The sequence below is a fragment of the Papaver somniferum genome, chromosome 5 (assembly GCF_003573695.1).
Source record: "Papaver somniferum cultivar HN1 chromosome 5, ASM357369v1, whole genome shotgun sequence".
Taxonomy (NCBI): Eukaryota; Viridiplantae; Streptophyta; class Magnoliopsida; order Ranunculales; family Papaveraceae; genus Papaver; species Papaver somniferum.
In genome coordinates, this window is record NC_039362.1 from 190,482,382 (window position 1) to 190,502,004 (window position 19,623).

Here is a 19,623-nt window from a genome sequence, read left to right on the forward strand (position 1 = left end):
ATGGTGTTAAATAAAGGAGTATTACCTCCAGGTTATAAGTTTATGCCAAGCGACAAACAAATAATTAAAGATTATCTGGTTAGAAAGGTCCAAAACACTCTCCCGGATGTTAGTTGGTTTATCTTGGAGAAAGACATCTACAGGTATTCAAATCCGTTCCTCCTGTTTCAAGAGATCCAGAGAAACCAAGGATACTTTTTCACTCCCATAACCAAAGTGAGTTCATGTGGTAAGAATGTGAATCGAAAAACCGGAGATGGAACATGGAGTGGACAAAAACCAACAACCCTAAAAGATGATGATAAAAAACCAATTGGAACGAAAAGAATGTACAACTTCGAATGGAATGTTCCCAAGGAAAAGAAACGTGAAGTTGAACGTGAGAAGGGTCACTGGATCATGCATGAATATTCGTTGCTCCCCGATTATTACACAAACAACAATATAAAGGTATGTATATATGTTTTAACACCTCTAGATCATAATCTAGCTAACGATATTAATACGTATCTTGGATTCTATATATATATAATTAATTAATATTTATCTTGTAAAAACAGGCGGATCCCGAGTATGTTTTGTGTGAGATTAGATGCAAAATACCGATATTCGACGTCCATGGAGTACGACAAAAACAACCACAATCTCAACCTGTAGCAAAGAGGCAACGAACATCTCCCTCAACGGATGCAGTGCCTGCTGTAGAGCCACCAGCTAACAATAGATCTTCAATATCATGGGTTCCATCACCACTGCCAGCAGAAACATCTACATCAAAATTTGTGGATTTAGAGGCAGCACCAGTTTTCAATAACGTAGAATCATCATCAGATTGGGTTGCATCATCACCACCAGTTTTCAATAACGTAGAATCCCATTTAAACAACGGAAAATTATCAGAAGCATCTGCACCAGTTTTCAGTAACGCAGAATTATCAGAATGGGTTCCATCACAACCACCGGCAATGAAGACAACGGATCCTTATGTGCCTGTGCCAGTACCACCTGCACCAACAAGTATGCTTTCAGCCTCGATGCCTGACTTTGATGAATTTCTCAATGATGATGGATGGGAGGAGTTCTTTTCCTTCGATAATAATGGTTTACCAGCTGTTAAAGATAGCCTTAACACTACTACTCCAGATAATAATGAGTGGGAAAATCTGGATGATCTGTTACCAACTTCTGAAGATAAACTTAATAGTAGTACTCCGCGGGATAACAGCTATACCTACTACGACTCGAGAAAGGTATTAAAAGCAAGTGATTCTGAAGCAGTGAAGATTTCCAAGCTTGGATGGGATCCTGTTGCTTATAAAGCATATTTCCCCAATTTTGAACCCATGTACTAAACGATCGATAAAGATGTTATAATTCTACTGGTCAAACTATCAAACAGTTGTAATAGAATAGAACTACGTTGGGCTTGATCCCATAATGGGTACGTAGGCAGCCGTGCACGGTGCAGTTCCATAAATATATAAAAAACTATTTTCTCCAATTTTATAAATGTAGTATATTGTTCAGTTATTTCAATTCTTCTTAGCTTTACATTTTATTATATATTTTGCGAGGCTGCACTTTGCACTAGTTCTGTAATTTGAAAGGTATTCTTCTCGAGGACTGCACTTCGTATTTGAGTTTCAGGTTGCGGAGTTTGCAAAGCTTATGCTTGGCAATACTAGCTTGGAGTGGTTCAGAAGCCATACATACCCCTTGTTTAGTCTGTATGTCTTCTTAATGTGATGTGTCCACAAACATGTTTAGCTAATGGTTATCCACAAATATAACTCTGTGGAATCCGTAGTCTTTTCAAAATTAACCCATTAGCTTCTTATCAGAGTTGGAAACTGATTCCGAGGAATGGAAATTTCTAAATGAATATATTCTCTTTCGTGTTGAAAATTAAGAACTCCGAGGCCCCAATCGTTCACTATAAGTTCATGGGAATTAAAAGAACAGTTACAATAAATTGAGTATCAATTATTTTCTCCTTAACTCACTGTCCGTCCACTGTTTTCTCCTTGGTTTAGTAGACTGCCTAAGCTACATAGGGATCACTTGTGGACCGAAAAGAATCCCCAAACAAAAAGAAAGAATCAAACGTCGGGTGCAAGGACACTGAAATTAATTAATCGATAACTACTCATTCAAACTATGGTGAAGTTTCTCACATAGTCATTTGCTCCGGCTGCCATATTTATGAAAGATGTATCACTTATCCTGATCCAGAAAGTATTTAAACTTAGATCAATTGCTCAAATTCAAGGATGTATACAAACTTCCATTTTGAGGATTTACAAACTTACTATACAAAGACTAGTGTTGCTCGTAATGCACTAGTGCTGCTCTTTTACTCCACAACAAATGCCTATTCATCTGGTGCATTGAGATAAACACAATAGATATTCCTAACATAAACTTTATCGTGAGTCTATGCTCAATTAATGCAGCAGATGCAAATCCTGTAAAAAACGTCGAAACATAAGAGAATTATTTCTTTAGAATTGAGTCTGTGAAAATCAATGTAAGCCCTTGTTAAGAGTGAATGTAAACAGCATAACACTGGGATTAACAGTTACACGGGGTATAAAGTTCATCACAGGCCTTCATTTTTTCCTATTGGTTCAAAAAGAGTTATTAAAATGTAAAAATTTAAAATATGGTTAAAAAAATGACGTGGAGGTCATTGCGAAGGTCTAAATAAGCTTCAAGACCTTCATATTTATTTTGGCACCCTTCCTATTTAATAGGACCCACTGTTAGAGATGGATTTAATGTAAATAAGGGCCTAAAATCCGATGTGTCATAAAAAAAAATAAGACCTTCACCCTCTATTGGAGAAGCTCTAAGCATTTGCACATGCACCATAATAAATTGTTGTATTTAGTGCCTTAGATACAAGTGTTAGTCTGGTATGGGCCTGATCCCTTTAAAGCCCATGTAATAAACTTTTGTTGCACCAAAATTTGGGCATCATGAGAATAACAAGAAAACCTATTTTCTTTTGTTGGCAAGAAAAACTCATGTAATAGAGAGAGAAAGGGACGTACCAAAAGGGGGATAGAGTTCTTGAGAGGGGATTAAGAGAAATACCTTATAACCTTATTTAATTGTAGTGGAATCATTTCGTTGTCTTCGCAAGTGGATGTAGATCATCTTGATCGAGCCACTATAAATCCATGTGTTATGTGTGCTTGATTTTACTCTGATTTCATTTCCATTTTCAATTCTTGATTGATTGTGCTAGATTGTGCCATTTGTTATAACAAATTGGTATCAGAGCTCCAGGTGGGAGCGGTCTAGGACGACGACAGAGTATGAGATTGAGAAATTTGATAGAAAGCATGATTTCAATTTATGGAGGCTAAAGATGAGGGATGTTTTGGTACAACAAGTTTGGTGAAAACTTTGAGGGAAAAACGGGTCTAGGAAAAACATTGAAGGATGAGGAAAATGATATATGAACTCATGGAGAACGCACATGGATTCATTTTATTGTATTTGAGCAATGAGGTCTTGAGAGAAGTGGCGACAAAAATGACTCCGGATGGGCTATGGAACAAATTGGATAAAAGGTGTATGACTAAACCCGTAACTAATCGTTTATATCTTAAGAAGAAATTACATACTCTTAGAATGCATGAAGAAATGTCTAGTATAGATCATATTGATGATTATAATAAAATTCTCTTAGATTTGGCAAATATTGATGTCAAAATTGAATATGAAGAACAAGCATTTGGTTTGATTTGTTCCTAACCACCATCTTATGATAATTATATTGATATCCCGTAATTTATGGAAAAACCACAGTTTCCATGGAAGACGTTAAAGAGGCTTTGAACTCTAAAGAGTTAAAGAAGACGGGTATTGATGGTAAATATAATTCGGGAGATGAGTTGCTTCTAATAGGAAGAGGAAACTAAAAGTGTGGATTCGATAGGCGTAGATCAAAGTCAGGGTCTAAATCTAAATCCGGTAAATTCTATTGCTTTCATTGTAAGGAACAAGGTAACTTCAAGAAGGATTGTCCAAAAAGGAAGAATGTTGAGAAGAATACTAATCTAGGAACCACAACAAATATTGAAGTAGAAAGTGATGATGGAACGCTTCTCACGATTAATACCGAAAGCTCAAAAAATGGGTGGATTCTTGATTTGGGGTGTACTTTTCATATGTGTCCTCAAAGAGAGTGGTTTCCGACTTATCAAGCTATAAAAGGTGGTAAAGTTCTTATGGGAAACAATGTCACTTGTAAAGTGGTGGGTGTAGGCAAAATTCAAATTAAGATATAGGACGGTATGGTGAACACTTTAACTAAGGTTAGGCATGTTCCGGACGTGAGAACAAATCTGATTTCTTTGGTACACTTGTGCTACTCAGGGAGTTACTTCTAACTCCATCTTTGTTAATTTATTCTTAGGTTGTTTACAATCAGCTGATGTGTTGAGGTAGATTAAACGTTTTGAGGTAGCTCATGCGTGCAAGAACCAAGGAACGAATCAGCTGATTTGAGAATATGAAATGAAGACTCCATTTCTATACCATTAGCCTCCACTAAGTGTTAGACTATCTAGAAGGAGAAGTGCTTTTGAACATAAAGAGTCCTCTCCATCCTAGTTAGCTCTGGCTATCATGAGACACTATACTTATCGGCATCCTCGCCAACTCACATCTAATCCAATTCTTAAAATAGATATCTTGCAACAAAAAAAAAAAAACATCGAACTTAAACTGAAAACCAATTTCGATTCACGGATTATAAGTTTATTTATGAAAAATTTACCGAAATACCCCTCATCTCGGCTGACTCGTATCGGCTTGATCTCGGCCGATTCAAGTGATATTTCCGTCACCTTTCCGACTCGGAGAAATTAGCTGTTTCGTTATATCATGGGATGAAAACAGAATTTTCGACGAAATCTCGATCATCTTGGCTAGAATGACTACACTGATCCAGACCCGATCCTTGATATGTTGGATTTCAAAATTCGCATCCACGTCCAACTTATTAGAAAACTTTCCAGGCACTTACCCGCAAAAAATACGGAGGATCCCGAATAAATCTGCAGAGTCCGTGCCAGATACTCACCCCTAAGTTATGGGATCAAGAATTTTTGCCCCAAAATTATTGGCCCATTTACTTTGTTTGCAAAATCTAAACAAGAAGCATGTTTTGGAGCCCACTACGAGCGTATGAAAAAGCAATTTCATTCTAGACTTCCAGTATTTCACCTTTACTCTTTTGGTAGCGGAAAAAAAACCCAATTTCATCTCTGTTTGTTAAGGATCGAGCAAGAGAGAGGAGAGCATAAACGCGGAAGCATAAAAGACTACATTGATAATAATTCGGTGTATCTTTCTTATTAATTCTCTAGCTATTTATACAATCACAAGACTTGACTCTCAAGATAATTCCCAATATAACTCTCACAATCTAAATACATATCTCCTAAATATAGACTCTCATATATTATTTCCTAATAATTGCTCACAGGAATGTGTTAAGAGGATCAAAGATGACGAAAGTGGCCAAAACAGTACTTCATTACTGACAAATACTAGTCAAAGAGAGCTTGCTTCTGAGGCATCATCTTTCTGTTCATGGTCATGTTGATTCAAAATGTTTGGTAGTCCGAAATCCATCAAGGTTACCAAGTCTGGGTCTAGTTGGATCAATATTATCTTATACAATTATGATGAATCTTAATATTGGTGAGAATTGATTTTAATGAATTTTGTAGAATGGTTTCATAGTAACTTCACAATAAAAAGTGGGTTCTTCTCTTTGTACATTTTCCAGCTATAGGTCTATTTTTTTCCAGGCTACCCCAAATTAAAAGGTGCTAAAAACTACTTTCATATTAGACATGGCAGGAAATTCAGTTTCCTTATTCTGAATTAGATCTTACTTCTTCCTGGTAGATTAATGCTCGATGACTTCTTGCTGGGGGATACAGGTACTAAAACCTTTTAGTAGTTTAGATTTTAGATGGTTTATACTTTAGCCGCCTAAGGTAATTTGTCCCAAATCGTGCAGATAAGATATTGAAGTTCCATATGTAATCTCCAAAACTGGAACCAGTGCCACAAAATATGATTGAACTTTGGGCCATATATATAGGTACGTAGGCAGCCCTACAAAACGGAGGGTGCAGTCCCAAAAAAGATTTGTCTTATATTATATGGGTACGTTGGCAGCCGAACACACGTAAGGTGCAGTCCCAATTTTTTAATTTTTTTCTTCAATGCATGCGATGACTCGCACTTTGGGCTAGAGTTTCAGGTTGCGCAGTTTGTAAAGTTTAAACTTAACCCTGTTGGTCTTAATTTGTACGTCCTAGTTGGATTTCCAGTGCAGCATCTTTCAAAGAAAGATGGGAAATTATCTCCCCCGTAGTGAATATATTTTCTGCCACTGGTAAGTTTCGCCATTGATAATGGAGAAAAAGCCGCACGATTGATAAAACATAAGGAACGTTCTTAGGAACATGATGTTTTTAGTTGAACCAATTGACGCATGTTTGTGATAAGCGTCACGTCAGTCAATCGAAGGTGTAACAAAGATTTTTAGTAGTGAGGAGCAATATAAGCCGGAGGTTGTGGTGATGCCTAAACATATTTAGGGGTATATTCAATGTAGTCAGTATCGGCCGATATATCTGGGATATTTCGGATATCGGCCCAGAACGATACGAAAAGAAGGATATCGGGGATACGATATTCGCCCGATAATATCGGCCGTATCGGTCGAATATCGGCCGTTTCGGTCAAATATCGTCCGTATCGGTCGATACGAAGTTTTCCTACATTTCCAGATATGAGACGGTATTGGTCGTTTTCTATAAAGTTTAAGGGTAATTTTGGCGAAGAAAGTCTTCCGGATGGTAGTAGAGGTGCATGTAGCTCTCGAAGCAAGTCTACTAAAGTTACTCTTGTTTTTTTGATAAAATTGATGTTATCTATTATATCTTATCCGAAAATGTGTGGACAAATGTTTAATATAAAATTATAGTCTCTAAATCTAAAACCGATATTTCAACGATAATATCCCCGATATAAAATCGTACCAGTGTATCGGTCCCGGCCGAGATGAACCGATAACCGATATTAACTACATTGGGTATATTGATGTGATGATTATTTAGAGATAAATGACATATACGACGGCTACATCAATCCTCCTAAACAGATGTTTCTTCATTGTGTTAGGAAATAGAAATTCCAAGCGTGTAAACGCTATGTGTGACTGATCAGTGTGTGAAATGTGTGTGTGTAACTGTCAGGTGTCAGTTTGTAGTTGGTGTGTGATAGGCTGTGTTGGATTGGTTACATGCTTAACCAATCATTCATTTCAGGGGTTTCTATTGTGTGAATTCCTAGAAAGTCTGTAAGAGAAAATCAATTGAATAGAAATCAAAATTATCTTGAACCTGTAGAGATTGTCTAACGACATTTACTCTCTCAACATGGTATCAGATACTGAATCACAACTCTAATTTCATTCTTTTTTTTTCAAATTTGTTCTCAATGACAATATCTGATAAACACATCCTCTCACCATCAAACCCCCATCCAAATTATCTGCAACCAACTATACTTTATAAAAATCTCAGCTGCCACTAGTGGAAAAGAGGCTATTTGAGTCATAATGTAACGACATAAAAACCTAATGTCTCAAAACCACCATACTCCGAACGCGTCGTTGTCTAAAGTCAAGTCGTCGTTATAGTTTGACTTTAGTTGACTTCTAGAACGACACAAATGATTTTGTTGCTGAATAAAGTCAAGTCATCATAGTGATTTGACTTTAGTTGACTTTTACAACGACTGTTGGTTTTGTTTCACTGCTAGATACATTTTTGGCGCGAAGATTTCCGTCATTTTGTGCGGTTAAATATAATTTTTTTGTTGGAACGGCTAAGATGAAACAAGTGTCCCTCGTTATTACCGAGTCCTGCTAATGGGAGAGAAAGAATGGATTTGAGGAGGGAAGGATTTTGGGAAGGAAATCCTTACTTTTAGGGGAGGGATTGACTTTCTAAAACATGGGTGAAATGTCTAAAATATCCTAGTTAATTTCACTAACCAAACAGGTACCTAACTATTTAATCAAAAACACACTAGAGCAGTTCGTGGATGAGTATCGCAACCACATGTTCGTGTGAGAATTACCATCACAGAACGCGAAAAAATATGAACACGAAAGGCATAAACCAACAAACACTAAACATCCTAACCCACCATTGAAATAAGATGATCCAAAACTTATAGTTAAAGTTCTCTCTTAATTGATCTCATAAATTTGTGATACATACAGTAATAGAAGATCAAAAATAAGCAACAATTAACAAACGGACTAATAAAACCTTTATTCTTTTTTGAAGTTCCGAAACTTTTTTGTTGTTGATCATAAGTTTTTTGATGGGACGATTTTTTCTCTGTGTACTTGGTGTTGGAGTAGTTGAGATGATATTGAACTTGCGTGAGAATCATGTTGTTTGAGATTGAGGATTGGTTGTTGATATTTGAAAGACTTGGAGCTTTGATGGGCTTGGTACATTGGAGATTTTTTTTGAGCTTGAGTGTCTTTCGTCTTGTAAAGATGATGCTTCGTGGATTGTTGACGTTGGAGATGTAATGAACTATCGTGTGTGGTTTCTAAAAGATAACTTCCATTTCGCGTACTCCATTGTTGTTGAGGATTCTTGTTATTCATGAGTGAGCGTCTTTTTTAAAAATGATTTTGACCTAGAAGATAAAGAACATGAAATATTTTTTTGGTAATCCATAGTTGTCTCTGTTCTTTACTAGTGTGGTTGAATCCTTGAGAAAGCATTGGATGTTCGAGTTGTTTCTTCAAGTCTTTCTTCTTTGTTAGCTTTGATAGTAACCGTTGGTGCTGATTATTTTCTTCCAAGTTCCATGTTCTTCGTTTGTGTATGAGGTTGATTCCAATTCATGCGATATGATGGCTTTGCCTCTGTCCTTCATTCTTATGTTGCCTCTGCCTCATCTTTTCTTCTCATGCGGTGGTATAATTGCTCCAAGTTGTGGATGCAAAATAATTAAGCGAAATAATCGCATACTCCTTTGGTTATGTCATCCTATTTATCCTGCCTCGGCTTCCTGCATAGTATTGATTCTTTCGTGTTTTACCATGTGATACTATTCTATACTTACAAAAATTCGGAAAATGCTTGGGAAATTATAACGTTTATGTGATGGTTATGCCATGAAATGTGTATGCGATGCTTATGCCATGAAATTCTTTATGCAATGCTTTCATGATGAGAGTGTGATGCTTATATGATGAGAATACTTATCTATTATTTATGGATTGTGTAGATAATGTTTGTGTTACTTAGCTTATTTTGCCGCGCTAATGTAGATGTTACTTCAAATTTCTTCCATTCTTCATTTCTTTGGCTATGTCTTTAGTATATGTGTTCCTCTTCGCGCACTTATTGTTCCTCGCATGCTCATTGGATTGTTCTTCATATTCCGCACCTTTGTTATTTTTCCATCTTTAGTTCATTGTATCGTATTGTATTAGTGCCTCTCTTCCTTATTCTTGCACTATTAGTATCGCATAATAATATTATAATCACAATATGTAGGTCTTTCTGTTTCTTGTGTGGTCTTATTTCGCCTCCCTATATAGAGGTCTTATTTTTCCTCTATTTGGTTTGGCGGAAAAATCGCAGGAGGTCTTTACATTTTCATGTAATGACCCATTGATATTGCCTTATCATCTTCTTGTATCATTTCCTCTGCAGGTTTTATTGATGTGCAAATACGACAAGCCTGGTACTCCCGTGAGTAAAAAACCTCGTGATATTTACGTCTTTGACACAATTCATCTCCCTAATGGAGGGTTCCGTCCTTTATATTCCCCCTAACTGTCCCTTCAAGTAAGCTTACCCCTACCGGGTTAAGGTGGGCTCCTTCCATCCAGGGATGCAACAATCAGTTGTTTTCGCGGCCTTTTATCCCTCCAACGATATGGTTTATGGTTACAAGACCACACCCTTAGTGGGGTTTCTTTGGACTGAGTGCATCATAGTAAAGACTTGTCAAGAGCGTCCAGATTCCCCAGGAAATCTTGACTCAGGATTCAGGGTCTGTGTAGCTTTCACCTGAGTCATGCTAATAGGTTTTCCCCAAAAATATGATACAACATTTTTCTTTCTTTTGGGATATCACCTACTTCATCTTCTCAGCATCGGGCAATTCACTTTTACCTTCATCTTCGCATTAATTTGGTGTTATTCTTCTCCTTTGGTGCGGTTTTCCTAGTGAGTTTATAATGAAATCCATTATTGATTCCTTATGGTTGCTTTTATGCGATGTACTTTTCTTTGAAACTTCCATTGATGTTGCTTTATCACCGCTCTCCTTTTTCTGTTCTTCTTTGAACGACTATTTGTATATAAATTGACTGCTCCATTGTAGTTTCCTTTATACCCTTCCATTTTTGCTATTGTCTCTTTTTTCTTTGTTGGACTGCTCATTCTCCATGACTTATTTTGGTTTTGCCGAGTGTTCTGTTATCTCTTTATCCATTTTTATCTTTTACCAATGATTCGATCTCCTTTTTCTCTAAATCCTCTTCATGCTGGGTGGTTGCATCTCAATATGGACTTTATTGGTTGATGCTTGGTTCTGTCTGTAGCTGCCTCAAGTATGCTGGTTCGTTCTCGACCATGTGCATCTTTATTTCTTTTGGGACATCATCTCCTTCTATCCTTCGTGACAATTGCTTACAATGAAAGCTAAGATAGCTTAGTAACAAAGAATTCAATATTCACCGTTAGATGAAATCCTGATTTAAGATTCAAGCTATGTCTGCTTAGTAATAAAGCAATCAATCTCCACCGTAGATGGTCTTAGCTTGTTACACACGAATAAAATATACCTTCATTTAGATATGGGTAACCGTACCTAAACGTGTATATTGAGTTGTTTCAATAACAGTTAACCGAAGTTCGCTATCCTAACACTTTTGTCTTATCCATATTCATCTAACAGTTCCAGATCAAATATGATGATCAATCAATCATGAAAGATAATCAAATGAATCTAATTGTGTTTCAAATAGAGTTGTTCAATTTTTCACAATCTCATTAAAATATATATGAACAAACTAAAACAAAATCGGATTGATTCTTAATTGTACAAAGTACTTATACAAGAATCAATTCAATGAACATTAAGCCACGGTTTGCAAAGATTGCATTCCTTAATTCATAAATGTTTTAGTTCATGAGTATGAAAATCGTACTTAACCGATTTTAGAACTTAACCACTGTATTCGCAAACCAGGTATGTAAACAACAGCTCTGGACCTTCGTCTTGTCCATCCATTCGCAAACCAGGTATGCAAACAGTGGTCCGGACCTAACCAGGTGAAACCGTTCACATACTATGTATGGAAACAAGGTTCCCAGACCTTTACATATAAAACCGTTCGCATACTATGTACGCAAATAAGGTTCCCGGACCTGAATTATAACAATACAGTTCGCATACTAGATTATGATATCTCTTGACTGTCACTTTGGTTTAAATCAGGTGAGTTGCCTTCATTTTCCTATTTACAGTCCCCTGAATTCTATCACGTCCATGAATATTCTTCTTCATTTGTTTTCTTCCTTCTCGTCCGATAGTCTTTCCCATCACTTTGGTCCTTATATGTACTTATGCTGTGCTAGCTGCAAACAACAGATCAACAAGCAATGATTATATAGACCCCTATAATGGAGCCTTTCATAATCCTTCCTTTCTGGTTTCTGTCGAGTACTTTCTGCTGCTTTTTACAGGCTTTTCTTTTGAATTTCATCTTGTATTCATCTTTGCTAGTAGCATCATTTCTTTAGCTATTAGGTATTGAACTCCATGCCTCTTTGCATTCGTTGCTTTGCTGGAGGTCCAGTTTTGTGGCTTCGACGTCACCTCATGTCTATAAGTTAACGTCGCGTTTCATTGATATATTCCCTTACACACTGCATCACATTGGTACATCGCCCTACAGTTTGTCTTTGTGCTGTTGGTTTTCGACATCTAAGGTTGTTTAAGCTTCGTGCGTTATTTCGTCTTTGGCTTTCTTTCTTCTTTGCATATTTTTCTTCGCGTTGGAGCTTTTGATTCGTTCTTGAATTGTCTGGGATTTGTTGCGGATTCTTTCGCGCTGTAACAATATTTTTTCTTTCACCCGCAAAATGTTTTCCTATACTAACTTCTTTGCCTGCCAATTTCTCCGCGCTGTTGAGTTGAGTTCTCTTGTGCGAATTTGTTGCACTCTTCAATACTTTTCCTGCGTTATAGATAACATATATTTCTCCCACATAATCACTAGGTGCGTATTTCTTCGCTCCTAGTTCATATTTCCTGAATATTTGACCGCATCATTCTTTTATCTTGGCAGAATCTGGAGCCGTTTACTTTCGCACTGGAATTGTTGTGATGATTTCTTCTCGTTGTTCTCTTCTTTTCCCTGAATTTTCCTGCCTTACACGATAATTTCGCTCTTAACAACAGATCGATTTCAGTTAGCAATACACAATAAGGAGATGGAATATAGCTGGCAGTTCATAAACTTCGCTCTTTGGAAAAATCCCCAAATCGATTGAGAATTTTGACATTTTCAATACTTTTGAAATCTGATGATTGAGTTTGTAAAACAAGTTTTGTTGTTTGTAAATCTGTAGATAAACTGGTTTTAGATCCAAATCTTTGTTAGGAAGGATCAATTTTAATTAAGAAAAGGTTATGGGTTTTGAAAAGTTCTTTTTCTAAAGTTTTGTATAAATCATCAGATTAAAAGATTTCACAGGTAAGATTGAAAGAATTAGAAGATGATTTTTCCTTTGAGTATCGATATAGACTCCTTTAATTTTTGCTTCTGCGTCGTTCTTCAAAACCTGCCGTTGGTGCTACCTTAACATCATTGTGTGTGCCCTATTTTTGTTTCCTTGAATTGTAGGTGCTGTTTGGTATCTGAAGAGAGAAAATAACCGTCTAAATTATATATTGACCTTGAAGCTTGTACATCCAGTGACTCCAACTCTAACAATAGCTAATTTCTTTGAATCTTCTTCAATCTAGCAAGTAGCAAGTAGTGTTTCTAGCGCTGAAATGTAGTTGCAGGAATTCTCATAAGTAACACCCCTTCATATTTTCCATAAATCTAAACATATTTATCATAAAAAAAAGGTAAAATGGCTAAAATTGTAAAGATGGACACAAGGATTTTTTACATGGTTCGATCATTGTGATCTACATCCATTATTCTTCACTATGATTATTGGAATTACATCAATATTATATTTAGAATCTCCATTAATAGGTTTCTGATAGAGCTCCAGAACTAGTTTTTGGGGAAGAAGATGATAAAGAAAATAAAGTCTCCTCTTGTAAAATGTGTCTCTGCTTTCTCTCTCCTACCTTTCTCTTTATATAGGTGTTTACGTAGTGGATGACAGCTAACATGTAGTGGAGTACAGCTAATGAAGTCTCTATTTTCGATTCTGGCATGCGTTATTCTCGCACACTCATATTGGATCTTCTCGCACATGCTCATGATACGTCTTCTCACGCTCGTGCTACGTCTTCTCACACTCGTGTTACGTTCTCTCGCGCTCTTAATTTTGCTGTGCTCTTTTATGGATTGTGCGATATTTTGCCCCTACACTACAAATCGACTCGATCGTGCGTGAGATAATGATTTGTATTGTTGAGTTAAAAGAAAATGTTTTGACCCAGCAGATACGAGGTAAAATAGTCTTCCCTCAGGGGTACGTATGTCATACTTATATAGATAGATTGTTTCTAGGAATTACATGATCCGGGCATTCTCTGTAGCTAGCAACTACTCAAGCATAGAGTTCATTTCTGCAAGATCTCCTATAACAGTCTTTTTGATCACGTTTCTTTTCATCTGTTTTAACTTGCTAAGAACCATCATTACTACAGGTATTCAGATTAAGATTTGATCTACGGAGCTTTTATAACCGTCGAAGAAATCCTACTACTACCAGTTTTTAGGCTGATCCCTGTAGATATTCACTCATGAAATGTTAGAAGAAGTGATGGCTCGAGTAAGGAAAGCAAAAAACTACGGAAAACAAATCATTTCCACGTTTGTGGATCACTTGTTTTCTACCCTTAATTTGCATTCAAGTCTTGTTATCCAGTTTCCACCCTTCAATTCCCTGGAGATGGTTTTGCTAGAAAAATGAAATGGCGTATACACTACAAGAAAACTTGGTTTAAGCTACCAAAATCTTAGCAAGCTCTCAAAATTTTGGTCGCTTTAATAGTTAAGCAACCATGTTTGCAATTACCAAAAACTTTGGCTGCTATTAACATGCCCCCATCAAATCGTAGCTACTAATTAAATTTATGGGTTGCTCCAGCCTTTTTCTCAGTACTACATAGCGGGTGGAATAGTAGGTTAGTAGCTATTTACTTCAAGCTACCGTGTGTCAGCAATTCAAAATATGTTTGGCTACTAAAAACCTGTCTCAGCAACTAAGGTATAGCGACCACCAATTCAGAAAAGGAAAGTGGATGATTCTAATAATGGAAAGGGAAGCGATCACCAATCTAGTGTTTGATGTTTGATATTGAGATGTTTAATTTTGATTTGTAGAAATTTTACGAGGTGGGTTTCTAATAGAAGTTCTACAGTAATTTTACGAGGTGGGTTTCCATTCTTTCTCATTTTGCTAATCATTTTCATTCAATTGATTTATACACATTCGTATTATTCAATCCAAAATATATATGTTCTACATATTTTCTACGATAATAATTCACTTGTTCATTCCGTACATTTCTAATACAATACTCGAAATTTTATCTAATTGAAAACCGAAGGTAATTACCGAATTTGTTTCCAATCATTACCTAGCTCTTGGATTTCTATTGGCCAGATAAATTTGAAAAATCGTATTCCTTGTTCGTTTTGTAATTAGAACAATTTTATATGATCTAAAATACTCTTTATATCCTAATTGCGTGATTAAAAAAAATTGGGACAGAAAAAAGAAAGAATCGGAAAAATCTGATTCCTATGAGTCAACATGAAATTGTTTTAGGTGTTTTATCAAAACCTTGAAAATTTAAAAATTATATCATTAATTCCTTTTTTTTCAAAAAATCGGTGGAACTTGGTCAATTTTCCCGATTTATTGTCAGTAGTTCCCATCCTCGGTGAACTAATGATGGACATTCATTTAAAATAATGAATAACTGGATAAACCAATTTATGTAAGAGAATTGAGTAAGGTCGAGCGAATTGGATAACATTGATAGATAAAGGGTGAACTACACAAAGGTCGATGGACATTCAGTTAAAATAATGGATAACTAGATAAACCAATCTATTTAAGAGAAACTGAGTGAGGTCCAACGATATTGGGTAAGATTGATGGATAACAAGTTAAATTAAGTCAAAGCGAAGGAAATTTAGTTTATTTGATCGATAACCATATAAACTCATTGAATCTAAGAAAAATTGAGTGAGATCCAGTAATATTGGACAAGATTGATAAATAATGTCTTTAATTAATTAAGGTCGATGAACATTCAATTAAAATGATAGATAACTAAAGAACCTTATGATTTTTGGGAAAATCTGAGTGAGGCCGATTGACATTGGGTAAGATTGACAAATAACAAGTGAAATTAAGTGAAGCCACGAACATTCGGTTTATTTGATAGATAACTATGTGGCGAAATTGACTAAGGTCGATCGATTGAGATGCACTTGTATAAACCAAACAGTAGGTTTCGGATAACAAGGCCGGTCTAATTTATAATCAGGAATCTATTTTTAATGACAAAGCTGGTTCAAGTAGTGATAGTGTGTTATACCGAAACGGACATTGAGCTTCATATTTAATGATTTCGATGATGTATCATGCTAAGTTTCAAGTCAGAACTCTTCTGAAGCTTCGTGGTTCATAGTTTGTATGCCATTTTACCACATTTAAAGTACGAATCGACATTGAGATTCATATTTATCTATTTTGATGATGTATCCTTCTAAGTTTGAAGTCAGAACCTTCCTAGAGCTTCTTGGTTCATAGTTTCGTTGTCGTTATGCCGAATTTGAAGTTCGAGTTGGCATTGAGCTTCATATTTATCGATTTTGATGATGTATCATGCTAAGTTTGAAGTCAGAACCCTCCTGAAGCTTCGTTGTTCATAGTTTCTATGTCGTTATACCGAATTTGAAGTTCGAATCGACACTGAGCTTCATATTATCAATAAATATGATGTATCATGCTAAGTTTGAAGCCAGAACCCTCCCGGAGCTTCGTGGTTCATAGTTTCTATGCCGTTATACCAAATTTGAAGTTCAAATCCATACCGATCTTCATATTTATCTATAATGAATAGTAGAAATTACTTCATGACCTACATGACTAGTAGAAATTACTTCATGACCTATGCGGCTAGTCGAAATTCAAACCGGAAACACACAAAGAAAGCACAAAAACACAAAGAAACACACCAATTATCGATTTAATTTTCCATTTTCCCGATTTATTCTTATGTATTTTTTGGATTTTTTTTATATCATAATGTCGATAACAATGTCCTAAATTTATTAATATTTTTTTTGGATTTTTTTTCGTGTCAAATGTTGATAACAAAACCGGATACATGAGTACGTATTAGCACAAACAGAAAAACACTTACTTCTCAATCCGCATGAACATCCCAAATATAATATCAACCGTCAAGATCTTTTTCTTGATTCGTATGAGTGGATCAAACGAAATGTGGTCCGTCGATAATTTTAGTTTTCATTTTGGTTGTATCATCAACTACTCGAACTCTAATTCCTTTTGGTTCTCTCTTTCTTTCTTCCTCTCCTCCGAAGCACACCGTCGGCGCTGCATCACCACCGCTGCTCTTCTCTCAATCCCTCTTATTCATCTCCATTTCTTGATAGAATCGACCCATCTTAATTCTCATATGCAATTTCTGGTGAAAATCATCACAACCTCAGTCACAGAAACTCATCAATTGAATACCTCAGATCCACCTTCTACAAACCCTAAATCAAACGAAACCCGATTTCAATTCGTAATCTGCTACTGATTTTTTCTTTCACCGATTCAATCTCAGAACCCCTTTCAATTCTTCATTCAACATCTAACCTAGCCATAAGAATCATATCTCTCCATACCTGAACATCGAATCAATAACAGAAAATTCATTATCTCTTCCATCTCTGATTAAAGTTTTTTAATCATGGGTTCGATTTGTGGAATTGGTGTTGCTGCTGCTAGAAATCAAGATGGATGGTGAATTACAGTTAGGGTTTGAACAAGAAATTTGAGATGAAGATTTTAACTGAACTGTAGATGGAATTGATTACAGAAAAGAATGAATTGAAATCAAGATGGATGGTTAATTACAGTTAAACCCCATCATTTCTAATGTTTATAATTTTGTTTTCGTGGCCATACAGACACTGAAGTTCGGTCTTACAAAGATCTTGAAAGTAAAATGATTAAGAAACTAAAGAAATCAATGTTTTTAGGGATTTTTTTTCTCTGATTGTGTGACTTTTTATGGGATCCCATTTTATGAAAATGTAGTTTCAGATGTAATTAGGATTTTAGAGGGGTTTTTTGTTTGGTAATACTTGTCTGAGGGTTTAAGCATCTCATTTTGATTGTTTGATAAACATTTTGTTCCATGCTTATTATGTGTTTGTTAATATTCCTCTGAGAAATAATTATTTTGAAGTGATTTATAGTGTGATTCATTCAGTAACTTGAAGGAAGTTCTTTGATAATATAGTTGGATTATAGTAGCCTTTGATAATATGGTTGATTATAGTAGGTCATTCTTTGTATTGTTAGCATGGGAGATGAGGGTAAAGTTGTTAAAGTTTTGGTGAATTGAATATGGTTTAGTCTTTCATTCGTAGTCACTTATTCATTTTTGTTTCTTTCATAGTGTTTACATTGGGATGAGCTAGAACGGGATTATCACAAAGTCTTGGCGAGGTGATCCCTTGCACTATTCTCTACCAGGTAGAAGTGTTATTGCAATTCTGGCGAGTTGAAATTTAAGTCACTTGACTTCTTACATTTTCTCAATTACCTTGTGTTGGTTTGCTAATTTATGCAAGTGGTTAATTGCAGGAACAGGGCAAATTAGTTCTATTTGGTAATACTTGCAAGACGATGTTCGAATCAATCATATTTTTGTTTGTCATGCACCCCTTTGATGTTGGAGATCGATGTGAAATTGATGGAGTTCAGGTAATTTTTTTTTTACCGAGTATTATCTTTCTTTTTTGGAAATGGCCTTGTTGAATGTTTTCTCAAGAAACTCGTTTTCATTGAAATTTCAGATGGTAGTTGAGAAGATGAATATTCTGACCACTGTGTCTCTAAGGTTCGACAATCAAAAGCTAATCTATATGTAGGTAGGACATTTGTGTCCACCTTCATTACATTTTTGGATCATACTAGGTGGTTCAAACTACCTGCAATGAACCCCATTTGCTAAAATATCTGCACAAGCATTTCCCTATTTGTGGATATATGATTCGTACTGTTCAGTTGATTGATAGTTGCATTTTCTGTAGGAATTGATGCAGAGGTCAAGGACATGTGATCCATTATGTTCAGTTGATGATGTGAGCTCCCAAGATTTTGAAGCGTGTTACCAGCCAAAGACTGATTTCTTGAAAGCGTTTGCAATCGTTGGAGCAGCTGTGGGTTGCTGCCAATCAGGTCCATTCCCCATGTTTTGTTTGCCTGAATCGTCATTTGAATTGTGCTTTCTTTGATTGCTTATGAGTAGAACCATTGCATATAGCCATATAGGTTAAGTTTCTCTTTAACACTGTTCGTTGTTTATCTCCATTGAAGTGCCTAGACATGCAAAAGAACTTGCTGACACTGGTTTAACTGGAAGTTGTATCATGGTACAGGACATAGCCATGGCATTGGTATTCGGATTAGGATATGCATGGATTATCTTTGAGGAATCTTTAGCATTCAATAAAAGTGGAGTTGGATTATTGATGGCAGTTAGTTTATGGGTTATCAGAAGCATCGGGGTAAGATTCATTTCAATTTCTTGAGATTTCAGCTTAATGGGAAAAGTATATAGAAACATGATACTGGCTATTTTCTTTTTCGAAATAATCAGATGCTCCTTTCATTTCTAACCTCTCTTATCTGGAGGTTTTCATGTTTGTTTCTTTCCCCTATTAAGTTCTTATTTGTTTGGTTGTGACAATTTGTTGTCTTTTCTGGTACAGGCTCCCTCGACTGATATAGCTGTGAATGAGCTCAGTCATACATGTGCAGAAGTTAGTGAAATAGAATTTTTTTTTGCTTGGTGCAATGACCATAATAGAGATAGCTGATGCTCATCAAGGATTTAAACTGGTTACTGATAATATAACTACTCGGAAGCCACAGACTCTTCTTTGGGTGGTGAGTGGTCGCTACTCCTCATTGACTGATTCTTCTGATTCCATTTCCATATTATGACATGGTGTATTGGTGTTACCTCTGTTGTTTCTATTGAGCCATTTGCTCCAAAAGCATATAAGTAAAGTTTTATGCACTTTTTACT

At 36.0% G+C, this 19,623-nt stretch overlaps 1 protein-coding gene and 1 pseudogene across 1 annotated transcript; both read left to right on the forward strand.

The window, feature by feature from the left end:
- Window positions 1-1,352, forward strand: LOC113280379 (NAC domain-containing protein 2-like). Its single transcript, XM_026529010.1, has 2 exons — window positions 1-450; window positions 561-1,352. The coding sequence occupies exons 1-2, from the start codon at window positions 1-3 to the stop codon at window positions 1,350-1,352; spliced, it is 1,242 nt and encodes a 413-aa protein (XP_026384795.1).
- Window positions 1,353-18,380: 17,028 nt separating this feature from the next.
- Window positions 18,381-19,411, forward strand: LOC113280380 (annotated as a pseudogene).
- Window positions 19,412-19,623: the final 212 nt, after the last annotated feature.

Excerpts from the sequence above, each read along its gene's own strand:
- LOC113280379 (XM_026529010.1), top strand. The coding sequence starts at position 1 with ATGGTGTTAAATAAAGGAGTATTACCTCCAGGTTATAAGTTTATGCCA. Across the intron at positions 451-560 it reads ACACAAACAACAATATAAAG|GCGGATCCCGAGTATGTTTT; the intron begins GTATGTATATAT and ends TTGTAAAAACAG.